A 14,410-nucleotide genomic window follows, 5' to 3' on the forward strand; every position below is an offset into this window, starting at 1 on the left:
TTAAATAATGAAATATATATGTATTTCTTAAATAAACTGACAACTAAATTCAAGTGCAAATGAAAATGTTTTTCCCCACTTAAAGGCCTACTGAAAGCCACTACTACCGACCACGCAGTCTGATAGTTTATATATCAATGATGAAATCTTAACATTGCAACACATGCCAATACGGCCGGGTTAACTTATAAAGTGACATTTTAAATTTGCCGCTAAACTTCCGGTTCGAAGCGCCTCTGAGGATGACGTATGCGCGTGACGTAGCCCGGGGAACACGGGTATGCCTTCCACATTGAAGCCAATACGAAAAAGCTCTGTTTTCATTTCATAATTCCACAGTATTCTGGACATCTGTGTTCGTGAATCTGTTGCAATTATGTTCATTGCATTATGGAGAAAGAAGCTGAGCAAGCAAAGAAGAAAGTTGTCGGTGCGAAACGGACGTATTTTTCGAACGAAGTCAGCAACAACAGTACACAGCCGGCGCGTCTTTGTTTACATTCCCGAAAGATGCAGTCAAGATGGAAGAACTCGCATAACAGAGACTCTAACCAGGAGGACTTTTGACTTCGATACACAGACGCCTGTAGAGAACTGGGACAACACAGACTCTTACTAGGATTACTTTGATTTGGATGACAAAGACGCAGACGTGCTACCGTGAGTATGCAGCTTTGGCTTCTAAACATTTGATCGCTTGACCGTATGTGCGCAACTTTTTTTCTGCTTATGTACGTAACTTTTTAAAAATATATAAGTTTTATGAACCTTGGGTTAGGTGAACGGTCTTTTGGGCTGAGTGATTGTGTGTGTTGATCAGGTGTTTGAATTGTATTGGCGTGTTCTATGGAGCTAGGAGCTAGCATAGGAGCTAGGAGTTAGCATAACAAAGACGTAGGTGTTTTTATGCAGGATTAATTTGTGTCATATTAAATATAAGCCTGGTTGTGTTGTGGCTAATAGAGTAAATATATGTCTTGTGTTTATTTACTGTTTTAGTCATTCCCAGCTGAATACCAGGTACCGTGAGTATGCAGCCTTGGCTGCTAAACATTTGATAGCTTGACCGTATGTGCGCGTCACGTACGTAACTTTTTAAAAATATATAAGCTTTATGAACCTTGGGTTAGGTGAACGGTCTTTTGGGCTGAGTGATTGTGTGTGTTGATCAGGTGTTTGAATTGTATTGGCGCGTTCTATGGAGCTAGGAGCTAGCAGAGGAGCTAGGAGTTAGCATAACAAACACTGAGGTGTTTTTATGCAGGATTAATTTGTGTCATATTAAATATAAGCCTGGTTGTGTTGTGGCTAATAGAGTATATATATGTCTTGTGTTTATTTACTGTTGTAGTCATTCCCAGCTGAATATCAGGTCACCCCCGGCTCTCACAGCATCTTCCCTATCTGAATAGCTTCAACTCCCCACTAGTCCTTCACTTGCACTTTACTCATCCACAAATCTTTCATCCTCGCTCAAATTAATGGGGAAATTGTCGCTTTCTCGGTCCGAATCTCTCTCACTTCATGCGGCCATCATTGTAAACAATAGGGAACTTTGCATATATGTTCAACTGACTACGTCACGCTACTTCCGGTAGGGGCAAGCCTTTTTTTATCAGATACCAAAAGTTGCGATCTTTATCGTCGTTGTTCTATACTAAATCCTTTCAGCAAAAATATCGCGAAATGATCAAGTATGACACATAGAATAGATCTGCTATCCCCGTCTAAATAAAAAAAATTCATTTCAGTAGGCCTTTAAGTCTTAAAGAAACCTCTTTTTGACTTTAGCCCAGACTTCTTCTTTTTGTTTGATATTGTCATTACTGCCACACGTGGTGGAAAAGTGTATTACAACTGCAGCCCATATAGACCAGTGGTCCCCAACCACCGGGCCGCGGACCGATTGGTACCGGGCCGCAGAAGAATTAAAATTTTTATTTTTATTTTATTTATTTTTTTATTTTTTATTAAATCAACATAAAAAACACAATATATATATATTATATATCAATACAGATCAATACAGTCTGCAGGGATACAGTCCGTAAGAACACATGATTGTATTTCTTTATGAAAAAAAACACAAAAAAAAACAATTTTTTAAATTTAGGCAAGATAGGGCGGGTCATGGAACCAGGAAGTGACATCACAACAGACATCCCAAATGACGACGAGAGAGTCGGAGAAGAAAAGGGAATATTTAGGCGGGCGATTTATATATTAAAACAAAAATAGTGAAAGATGGCAGAGGGATTGTCTTCCTTAGATGTTTCTTTTAGCGATGTAGACCACGTCCAGGAAACCCACAATGCGTCTACTTGGCCACAATTGGACAAATATATGCGTCTGAAAAAAAAACATAGCTCAAAACTTTCATTTGAGTTGTTTAGCATGTAAGCCCAAATGAAAACGACATGGAAGAGGTAGAATACACATTTAAGAACACATGATTGTGATGACTTTTGCTACAGTATAAATACTACTTTTCATCTTCATTGGTGTTTTACAACAAGACAGAAGCTGACATTTTGTTCATTATTTCTACTCTTTATATTTTGACAATGAATAGTTGAATCCTTTAGTAAACATAAACAACATGACTGCAAGATATTTGTTATTTCATGCTATAAATCACAAATGGCTATTCGGATAAAGGAAGTTAGCTAATAGAATAAACATTGTTTGTACTCTTTATGATTTTTGCATTTGGAGCTGTTAGAAGTGGAGAGGGAGTCGAAGAGACAGAAATTGGCTATAAAATTGGCCCCCTTTGTCCCCCTACCTGCGGCCCCCAGCTTTTTTATGCAGTCTGAATCGATTGGAGAGTGTGACGGTGTACCTAATGTTGTGACCGGGTGAATCTGTATAATCTTTATAAAGTTTATTGTGTGTCTGGAAAAAAAATTGCGGTGACGACTTCAAAATCCACATTTAAACAATGTACATTTTCAAAGGATAAATCATGATCTTTTTGGGGTGAGAATGGGGCATGGTTTCACTTGCTATGTGGGAACACCCCAGATTTTAACATCTAGCAGACAGACTAAAAAAAGCTGCGTTATAAAAGTACTGTGGACCAAAATATAAATGATCTGGACGTGGATTAAAATCATTATAGGTCCTCTTTAAGTCACAAAGACATTTTCTTGATGGTTGTCCTCTTTTTCAACCAGTCTTGCTCAAATTGTCCACACGTGTGCGTGTCAGTCCCTTAAAGTTGTTTACCAAATTTGGTGGGATTATGTTTAAACTAAGGGTGTTTTTAAGCAGCTCCAAGTCCTTTCATCTTGTATGTAGTTCAACTCAAGGCCCACCCAAACAATAGCACAGGCAACAACACAGTAGGGATGCATGTTTTGACAAATGTGTCGCACTTTAGGAGTTGTCTTCCACTGCAGTGCACACACACTCTAGAAGCGCAGCTTTTTCAGGAATATTTGAATTGGAGAAAAGAAAAGTGTGATGAAGTACCACCAACCAACCCTGTAACCACAGCTGATTGGAGATTCTGAATCTTGGGCCTAGTTCTTCCTCGCGCTTCTGCTCGTCCGTGCATGACGCCTTTTTCTTTGTAATGATGTATGGACTGCTTTGCTAAGCAGCCCTGTTGTGTTCCAGTGCATGGCTCACAGCCTACGAAGATCCCGTCGTCCAAACCATCAATCAGAGGATTGAGGATCTCACAGGCTTGGAAATGGACACGGCAGAAGAACTGCAGGTAAAGTGTTCTGGGGAGAGTATGTTAACACACCAAGCACTTCAATTCAGCTGGCCACAGTATTTTTTGGACCTGTTCAAACCTGTGTCCACCGCGGAGTGAGCAGGCGTGATGGCGATAGCTGCTGAAATGCCGCCATTGTCCGTGAACAAAAGAAACCATTTTGTAACCTTGAGTTTTGAAAAATGGAGCAATTTTATTCCCATTGTTGACAATTCTGCTGACTAATTACTGGGCTGCAGTGTGTACAATTTAGTACTAATATACAAAAAATGTACAACGATAGAAGGGTGCCAAATGACATTCTAGTTAAATGATAAATGATAAATGGGTTATACTTGTATAGCGCTTTTCTACCTTCAAGGTACTCAAAGCGCTTTGACACTATTTCCACATTCACCCATTCACACACACATTCACACACTGATGGCGGGAGCTGCCATGCAAGGCGCTAACCAGCAGCCATCAGGAGCAAGGGTGAAGTGTCTTGCCCAAGGACACAACGGACGTGACTAGGATGGTAGAAGGTGGGGATTGAACCCCAGTAACCAGCAACCCTCCGATTGCTGGCATGGCCACTCTACCAACTTCGCCACGCCGAAAGGGTTTCAATAATTAAAGTCATGTATTATTATTATTATTTTTTTTACTTATGAAAGATCAACTTCAGATCTATCCGTTGATATAACGTTTTCCATGTTTTTTATGCCCCTTTTATCAAAGGAAACACTTTTTTTTGTGCAATATTTCCCCCCAAAATATATACAACAAATTCAAAAGTCAAATATTTGATATCAAGTGTGCAGCCTTAAATAGGCCAAAATTGTAGATAATATTGATTTTTATTTCTAATAATTGTTTGAGCATTGACCATTTTAGATAAAAAACAACAACATACAAACAACCAAAAAACAACAACATTATAAGACCCATGGATCCTTATATGTCCCACTCATAAAAGTGTTCAAATTAAGTCATATATTGATTTTTTTTTACTTTAAATGCTTAAATGTGTAGATCAACTTCCGATCTATCAGTTGATATTCAAGTTTTTGTTGATCTTTTTGTCAAAGAAAACACAACATTTTCATAGAGCAAAATATGCAATACCCCTACCCCCATTAAACAGTTTGTTATGGGTTTTATGGAAAAAGAATGATAAAATAACAGGTTTACAGTATATTAAAAATGACTATTATAAAGTTAATCAATAAGGGACCTCAGACCTATAATGCCGTCTAACTGTATAGCTCATGCTAAAAATCACTTGGCAAAAAACAGACAATGCAAATTTTAAGATGAATTCTTTTAGAACTCCCGTGGCCATATTTCATCTCGCTAACTTTTCAAATTAAAATTCAGTTTCATGATGTCATCTTCGACAGCAAAAAAAGGACCCGAAAAGGTCCTGGGTCGCACTGCTTTGGAATTTTTAAAGGACTGTAAGTGCTCCAATTAATATAATTAATAATTATTATATTTGATTGTATGCTCTACACCAGCGCTTCTTAACCTTTTTCACTTCGGGGCCTAACTGTTCCACTACAGATACTAACACTAAATTAGTCATCGTATTCAATAATTGTATCTAACCTGCTTGCAGTTTAACAGGATCAATTACACCTTGTCAAATGATATGTTAATAAAGAAATGATCCGAGTGGTGTACTAAGCTGCAATCACATCATCTAAGCTTGTCAAGTGTGAACATGGATTCAACACTACTGAAGAAACGTGGCCATGCCTTTGAGCTCGTATCTCCAAACCTAATACTTCTCTCAACAGGTTGCAAACTATGGCGTCGGCGGCCAATACGAGCCTCACTTTGACTTTGGCAGGGTATGACCACCTGGTTCACATGCTTGCACGTTGGGATGTTTTCAAGCCAACATGCTAAAGCTAAACACCACATTGTCTTTCCACAGAAAGACGAGCCGGATGCGTTTAAAGAGCTGGGAACTGGCAACCGCATCGCGACGTGGCTCTTCTATGTGAGTCAAGTCCCTCTTCCTTTGTTTTTCATGGCAGAACATGAACATGTCTGCTCTCATGCCATGTGTTGCAGATGAGTGACGTGTCAGCAGGTGGCGCCACAGTATTCCCAGATGTGGGAGCATCAGTTAGGCCTCAAAAGGTCACCATTACCATGTTACTGACTGAATGTTCAATGGTGCATGTGTGACAAAGAGCTCCTTCGGGCCATGTTAGCTGACTACTGTTCTTCTTCTGTGCAGGGTACTGCTGTGTTCTGGTACAATCTCTTCCCCAGCGGGGAGGGAGACTACAGCACACGGCATGCAGCTTGCCCTGTGTTGGTGGGCAATAAGTGGGGTGAGAAATAGCACTTTTCCTCAGCTATAAAACTTTATTTGTACACATGATTTTAAGCACCTGGTTAAAGTCATGTGTATTACAACAATCATGCAGAAGAATCTAAATGTAGTTTCCAGGAACTTAAACATGGATAGACACAGATTCCACTGGGAAGCCTGAAAAGATGCCATCCCTCTTCATGCATGATATTATCTTCCTATTTCACAGGGAATCTGTTTACATGCCTCGGTAGCTTCTGCTGTTTTGGTTAGCAACAGAACAGTTACTCTTAGTTGGCCCTTTTAAAAGTGAAAGACACTTTAGGGGAGGTGCAGTAGCTTGAGTAAAAAAGTATTTCAAACTTGCTAAGCCAGGGGTGTCCAAAGCCATTTTCAGCCTTTATCTTCTTTTAAAGGTTTTAATCTTAGATTACAGTTATTTGTATAATGCGTAGCACATAACGCACACATAGCTAAGATGTGGATGTCTTCTTCAAATAGCCCCTTGCAATCATTCATTGTACTGGAAACTCAATTGTACACTTCTGTCCTAGTGGAACCTGGATTTTTGAACTTAATTGGTTTCTTGAACACGGTTCATTAATGGAAATGTTTGCATGGTTAAGCATAATTACCTACAAGAAAAAATGTAAACATAAATAATTGGTTCCTCCAATTTTAGTAAAAGAATGCACACTTTGAAGACACTATTCATATCAAACAAAAGGAGCAATAGGTCAACAATGGCTTCACAATAATACAACAACAATGGCAAGCTGAACTGTCAGTGCTCACGCACACACAAAAGTCACTTTGGTGTGCTCAAAAATGTTAACAACTATGTTGCTACAATAATTAAAAAAGCAAAATTATTTTACCTTGCTGTCTTCAAATTATAGGGCAGACAGAGACAGGAAGGGGCAGGGAGGAGGAGAAATGTGTATGTGTTCCCTCACCTCTCTAAGTCTAAGTCCACAGCCAATCCTTGACTATCCGTGGCAATTTTCATTCACATGGCTGGGTATTCCGACTTCCTCCCACCTCCAAAGACATGCACCTGGGCATAGGCCCCTCCCACCTCCAAAGACATGCACCTGGGGATAGGCCCCTCCCACCTCCAAAGACATGCACCTGGGGATAGGCCCCCCCCCACCTCCAAAGACATGCACCTGGGCATAGGCCCCTCCCACCTCCAAAGACATGCACCTGGGCATAGGCCCCTCCCACCTCCAAAGACATGCACCTGGGGATAGGCCCCTCCCACCTCCAAAGACATGCACCTGGGCATAGGCCCCTCCCACCTCCAAAGACATGCACCTGGGGATAGTTTGATTGGCAACATTAAATGGTCCCTAGTGTGTGAATGTTGTACATTTGTGATGAGGTGGTGACTTGTTCAGGGTGTACAACGCCTTCTGCCCGTGTGCAGCGCGGCCCAAGAGGGACAAGCGGTAGAAAATAGATGGATGGCTGGGTGGCGCACTTGATTATAAGTCGCATTAAAGGGGTCATATTATGATTTTTTTCTCCATGTAAAAGACTTCCTTGGGGTCCGTATAACATGTAATGGTGGTTCTTTGCTCAATATGTTGCATAGACGATGTTTTACAGACCATCTTCAAACCCCTTCAGGATGTGCCGTTTTGTGACCATTCTTATTAACGTGCCTCCACTTGGACAGCGCCTTCTCCCCGACATCTTTGTTATATTGGTAGTTTTTAGCGCTTCCATAGTGAGTCTACTGACAGATATAAGTAAGAACTATACGCTACTTTGTATTAGAAATGGCAACAGTGGAGGATGAATGCCCCACAACAAGAGGATAGAGAAAAAGAAGGAGCTTATTGACTACGGCTTGGACAACAATGGCGGACGCACACAATTTTTCGAGACCTATGCAGATTCCAAATACACATCAGCAGGCACCAATTGGTAGGAAAAGTTGGTTTTGCAGATAATGTTTTGAGGTCCATAACAATACTCGTATGTTGAAGCACAGTACGTCTGACTATGGTAGCCGTAATGTCCTGCCTTGCATCAAGCGGTGCGGACAGGTTTTTGAGCGCCATATGTAATGTTCTATATTCTCAATAGAATATCAAAATGTTGGTGTTGCTTGCTAACCTGTTCTTACTAGTGTCATTTATTGAGCAGGCGTCAACCTGCTGTCCACATGTACCTCTTATGTGTGACAGCCATCTACTGGTCACACTCATCATTACACCTTGTACCATATAAAATCAGTCAGTAAGCACAGCCAGAATTAGAACATGTACATGGTGCAAAAGGTTATGAGGCGTACTGTCGATTTCTCAGGAAATGAAATGATTTTAAGTGCACCTTTTATAGTCCCAAAAATACGGGAAGCAAAATAGACGAAAGTTGGTGAATGGCGAGAAAGGAAATGCCCACACTCGTTTTTATGCAACATTTTTGTTAAGTTCCTATGCTAGGAGGTGCTGGTGTGAGCAGAGTACGCCATCAAATCTGTTCCAGAAAGTCTATTTTTCAAAGATCTAAACTATGGCACTTTCAAATATGAAGTAAACAATCTATAAACTGAGGTAATCACGTCACTACCTGGTTTTTTTCTTCTTGAGATTAAAACAAGAAGGTGTATATTTTTGTGTGTCAAGTGGAGGATGCTGCCGGCAATTAAAGATGGCCGCTACTTAAGGAAATATGAAGTAGATTACCGTGTGTTGGATCTTTTAGTGCGTCCTTGTGTCAACCTGATTTTTGTCTTCCTTTAGTATCAAACAAGTGGATTCATGAACGAGGCCAGGAGTGGCGGCGACCATGTGGCCTAAATGAGACTGACTGATGAAAGCAAGAAAGCAAGCTCGGGTTCGAACCCTGCAGACCATCACAATGGATGCCCGAGCTCAAACACTCCCCTTTTTCTTGCGTGCCTCTTTCACTCCCTGCTGGTAATCATTGTGGCATTCACTCCTTCTTGGACCTTTACACTTCACACGGCCACATTTATTACTGCATGCGTAAAGCAGAGGTCCCCAACCTTTTTCAAACCACAGGCCCACTCCTCTCTGTCAAACGGGCGAGGCGAGCTTGGAGTAATCACAAAGTCATCTCGTGCAATTGTTTTAGTAGTGCCAATGGCAGCATCTTCAGCGCTAAGGAACTTGGTATATTAGCATGCCTGGAAGCAACAGCAGGGTTCCCACGGGTCATTGAAAAGTTTCAAGTCATTCAATTGATTTAGCCAAAATAAAAGCCTTAAATGGCATTGAAAATCATTAAATATAATGTCCAGAGGCATTAAATATAATGTCCAGAGGCATTAAATATAATGTCCAGAGGCATTAAACAATGATTACGATTGCAGATGGCAACAAAAAAGACCACCCGACCCGTAAAAGCTGCACTTCAACAAATATCGAGAGTCCATTTAATTTCTGTTTGTTTACCTATAATTAAGTTATTAACCTTCCAATTACAAAGGTTAAATTATAGTAATGATTGCGTTTAAAATGTTTACTTGCATCTTTAATATATGGCAGGATTACATGTGTGCTTCATTGGGCTACTTTTCAACATTGTTGTTGTCAAATGCTTGCAATTTTCTCCATTCAGACAACGGTTTGCTTTTTTACTAGATATAATAACCATCTGCTGCGATGAGGTGGCGACTTGTCCAGGGTGTACGCCGCCTTCCGCCCAAATGCAGCTGAGATAGGCTCCAGCACCCCCTGCGATCCCAAAAGGGACAAGCGGTAGAAAATGGATGGATGGAATAAGGATCTGCAGTAGGACATGGACATTAAAATGGTTGTAAGTTGCATTAAAAAGCATTCAATTAGATTCCTGACAAGTAGCTGCTGTCTGCTCTCCTCGTTATCCTCTTTGGCCTGGGAACGTCTTTCCTTTTAGCATAGTTTGTCTCTTCATATACACACTGGACAACTTTCAAATACATGGATTGTATATTATCATAAAATAAGCTATATTTACATTGACATACACATTATGGTTATTAAAATGGGTTCCTTTCAAACGCCAAAACATGCAAAATTGTGTCCTGCAGCCCATCTTTCCTCAAGGCAGCTGGGATTTGCTCGTGAGGAAAAGCAGTATCAAAAATAGATGAAAGGTGTGCGTCTAGCGGTTGGGGACCCCTGTCTTTATACATTGACCCACTTACAGTTGGGGACCCCTGTCTTTATACATTGACCCACATACAGTTGGGGACCCCTGTCTTTATACATTGACCCACATACAGTTGGGGACCCCTGTCTTTATACATTGACCCACTTACAGTTGGGGAGCCCTGTCTTTATACATTGACCCACATACAGTTGGGGACCCCTGTCTTTATACATTGACCCACTTACAGTTGGGGACCCCTGTCTTCATACATTGACCCACATACAGTTGGGGACCCCTGTCTTTATACATTGACCCACATACAGTTGGGGACCCCTGTCTTTATACATTGACCCACTTACAGTTGGGGACCCCTGTCTTTATACATTGACCCACATACAGTTGGGGACCCCTGTCTTTATACATTGACCCACTTACAGTTGGGGACCCCTGTCTTTATACATTGACCCACATACAGTTGGGGACCCCTGTCTTTATACATTGACCCACTTACAGTTGGGGACCCCTGTCTTTATACATTGACCCACTTACAGTTGGGGACCCCTGTCTTTATACATTGACCCACTTACAGTTGGGGACCCCTGTCTTTATACATTGACCCACTTACAGTTGGGGACCCCTGTCTTTATACATTGACCCACATACAGTTGGGGACCCCTGTCTTTATACATTGATCCACTTACAGTAAACCAGGTCAAAGTCACAACACTCCTTGTAATGCTTTTAAGTGTCCTTGGTGCTTCTTTTAAATACCAAATGGAATAATTTGACTGTATTTATATGACCCTAATATGTTTTTGTGTTTATTATGGCAGCCCTACTTTGTTGTTGGTTTTTTAGAAATGCATTAAAAGCTGGTTGGATCAGCAGCCCTGTGTGTGCGCGCGCATGAGTGGGTCACGTGACCACGCCCTACTAATGATAGCGCGTCCCAGCAGGCAGACTTAGACGTCAGTCAGGTCGGGGCACAAGAAGGAGCGACAGCAGGTGTACACCTTGCAACTTTTACCTGAAGAGCAAAGATGATGACGATGAAGGTGAGCACGCTGCACTACAACAACGGCCTGCAGGACGACGAGGAGGACTACATGATCCAGGAGGACGAGTGGGACCGGGACATGCTGCTGGACCCCGCCTGGGAGCAGCAGCAGAGAAAAGTAAGAAGATTATACTTGGCACAGGAAAGTAGAATATTATAGTTGGCAGAGGAAAGTAAGTAGAGAGAATATTATATTTTCTTAGCCATAAACTGAGATGTAAATCTTCGGCTGTTTTCTTAAAAACAACATCGGAAAAGTCATAGAAAAGCTTTTTCATTCACTTTAATTGATTGTTTAAAAAGTTGTATATTAGTGAAACGAGTCGAGGGACAAGCGGTAGAAAAATGGATTGATGGAGTTGCAAATTGAAGCTAGCAGCGACATGTCCGGGTAGTCTCTCCAAAATAAAATCTTCACGCATGCAAAATAATGGTTCATATTTAATGTCGTTCTGTAAAAAAAATATGCTGCGTCATGACAAATGCAAGCAGTTGCCTAAGCCAACACAACTAATGGACCTAATTAGGACATTTTCAGAAAAGTTGCCTAATCCAAAACAACTAATGGACCTAATTAGGACATTTTCAGAAAAGTTGCCTAAGCCAACACAACTAATGGACCTAATTAGGACATTTTCAGAAAAGTTGCCTAATCCAACACGACTAATGGACCTAATTAGGACATTTTCAGAAAAGTTGCCTAATCCAACACAACTAATGGACCTAATTAGGACATTTTCAGAAAAGTTGCCTAATCCAACACAACTAATGGACCTAATTAGGACATTTTCAGAAAAATTGCCTAATCCAACACAACTAATGGACCTAATTAGGACATTTTCAGAAAAGTTGCCTAATCCAACACAACTAATGGACCTAATTAGGACATTTTCAGAAAAGTTGCCTAATCCAACACGACTAATGGACCTAATTAGGACATTTTCAGAAAAGTTGCCTAAGCCAACACAACTAATGGACCTAATTAGGACATTTTCAGAAAAGTTGCCTAATCCAACACGACTAATGGACCTAATTAGGACATTTTCAGAAAAGTTGCCTAATCCAACACAACTAATGGACCTAATTAGGACATTTTCAGAAAAGTTGCCTAATCCAACACAACTAATGGACCTAATTAGGACATTTTCAGAAAAGTTGCCTAATCCAACACAACTAATGGACCTAATTAGGACTTTTTCAGAAAAGTTGCCTAAACCAACACAACTAATGGACCTAATTAGGACATTTTCAGAAAAGTTGCCTAATCCAACACAACTAATGGACCTAATTAGGACATTTTCAGAAAAGTTGCCTAATCCAACACGACTAATGGACCTAATTAGGACATTTTCAGAAAAGTTGCCTAATCCAACACGACTAATGGACCTAATTAGGACATTTTCAGAAAAGTTGCCTAAGCCAACACGACTAATGGACCTAATTAGGACATTTTCAGAAAAGTTGCCTAAGCCAACACAACTAATGGACCTAATTAGGACATTTTCAGAAAAGTTGCCTAATCCAACACAACTAATGGACCTAATTAGAACATTTTCAGAAAAGTTGCCTAATCCAACACAACTAATGGACCTAATTAGGACATTTTCGGAAAAGTTGCCTAATCCAACACAACTAATGGACCTAATTAGGACATTTTCAGAAAAGTTGCCTAATCCAACACGACTAATGGACCTAATTAGGACATTTTCAGAAAAGTTGCCTAATCCAACACGACTAATGGACCTAATTAGGACATTTTCAGAAAAGTTGCCTAATCCAACACAACTAATGGACCTAATTAGGACATTTTCAGAAAAGTTGCCTAATCCAACACAACTAATGGACCTAATTAGGACATTTTCAGAAAAGTTGCCTAATCCAACACAACTAATGGACCTAATTAGGACATTTTCAGAAAAGTTGCCTAATCCAACACAACTAATGGACCTAATTAGGACATTTTCAGAAAAGTTGCCTAATGCAACACAACTAATGGACCTAATTAGGACATTTTCAGAAAAGTTGCCTAATCCAACACAACTAATGGACCTAATTAGGACATTTTCAGAAAAGTTGCCTAATCCAACACAACTAATGGACCTAATTAGGACATTTTCAGAAAAGTTGCCTAATCCAACACGACTAATGGACCTAATTAGGACATTTTCAGAAAAGTTGCCTAAGCCAACACAACTAATGGACCTAATTAGGACATTTTCAGAAAAGTTGCCTAATCCAACACAACTAATGGACCTAATTAGGACATTTTCAGAAAAGTTGCCTAATCCAACACGACTAATGGACCTAATTAGGACATTTTCAGAAAAGTTGCCTAAGCCAACACAACTAATGGACCTAATTAGGACATTTTCAGAAAAGTTGCCTAATCCAACACAACTAATGGACCTAATTAGGACATTTTCAGAAAAGTTGCCTAATCCAACACGACTAATGGACCTAATTAGGACATTTTCAGAAAAGTTGCCTAATCCAACACGACTAATGGACCTAATTAGGACATTTTCAGAAAAGTTGCCTAATCCAACACGACTAATGGACCTAATTAGGACATTTTCAGAAAAGTTGCCTAATCTAACACAACTAATGGACCTAATTAGGACATTTTCAGAAAAGTTGCCTAATCCAACACAACTAATGGACCTAATTAGGACATTTTCAGAAAAGTTGCCTAATCCAACACAACTAATGGACCTAATTAGGACATTTTCAGAAAAGTTGCCTAATCCAACACAACTAATGGACCTAATTAGGACATTTTCAGAAAAGTTGCCTAATGCAACACAACTAATGGACCTAATTAGGACATTTTCAGAAAAGTTGCCTAATCCAACACAACTAATGGACCTAATTAGGACATTTTCAGAAAAGTTGCCTAATGCAACACAACTAATGGACCTAATTAGGACATTTTCAGAAAAGTTGCCTAATCCAACACAACTAATGGACCTAATTAGGACATTTTCAGAAAAGTTGCCTAATCCAACACAACTAATGGACCTAATTAGGACATTTTCAGAAAAGTTGCCTAATCCAACACAACTAATGGACCTAATTAGGACATTTTCAGAAAAGTTGCCTAATGCAACACAACTAATGGACCTAATTAGGACATTTTCAGAAAAGTTGCCTAATCCAACACAACTAATGGACCTAATTAGGACATTTTCAGAAAATTGCTTTTGTAATTCAAAAA

The 14,410-nt window shown here is 40.1% G+C and overlaps 2 protein-coding genes across 4 annotated transcripts in view; both read left to right on the forward strand.

The window, feature by feature from the left end:
• Positions 1-9,589, forward strand: part of LOC133657600 (prolyl 4-hydroxylase subunit alpha-1-like) — a 28,447-nt gene extending 18,858 nt beyond the window's left edge. For all 3 annotated transcript variants that reach the window (XM_062059103.1, XM_062059102.1, XM_062059101.1), the window contains 6 exons: positions 3,622-3,721; positions 5,506-5,559; positions 5,646-5,711; positions 5,786-5,854; positions 5,955-6,051; positions 8,786-9,589. In XM_062059103.1, the coding sequence (XP_061915087.1) occupies positions 3,622-3,721; positions 5,506-5,559; positions 5,646-5,711; positions 5,786-5,854; positions 5,955-6,051; positions 8,786-8,856 (457 nt within the window). In that variant the 3' untranslated portion in view covers positions 8,857-9,589. The remainder of the gene's footprint in view (positions 1-3,621; positions 3,722-5,505; positions 5,560-5,645; positions 5,712-5,785; positions 5,855-5,954; positions 6,052-8,785) is intronic.
• Positions 8,947-14,410, forward strand: part of actn2b (actinin, alpha 2b) — a 52,743-nt gene continuing 47,279 nt past the window's right edge. Inside the window, exons 1-2 of the mRNA XM_062059097.1 lie at positions 8,947-8,962; positions 11,096-11,314. Of these exons, the coding sequence (XP_061915081.1) occupies positions 11,180-11,314 (135 nt within the window). The 5' untranslated portion in view covers positions 8,947-8,962; positions 11,096-11,179. The remainder of the gene's footprint in view (positions 8,963-11,095; positions 11,315-14,410) is intronic.

The sequence above is a fragment of the Entelurus aequoreus genome, linkage group LG09, assembly GCF_033978785.1.
Source record: "Entelurus aequoreus isolate RoL-2023_Sb linkage group LG09, RoL_Eaeq_v1.1, whole genome shotgun sequence".
Taxonomy (NCBI): Eukaryota; Metazoa; Chordata; class Actinopteri; order Syngnathiformes; family Syngnathidae; genus Entelurus; species Entelurus aequoreus.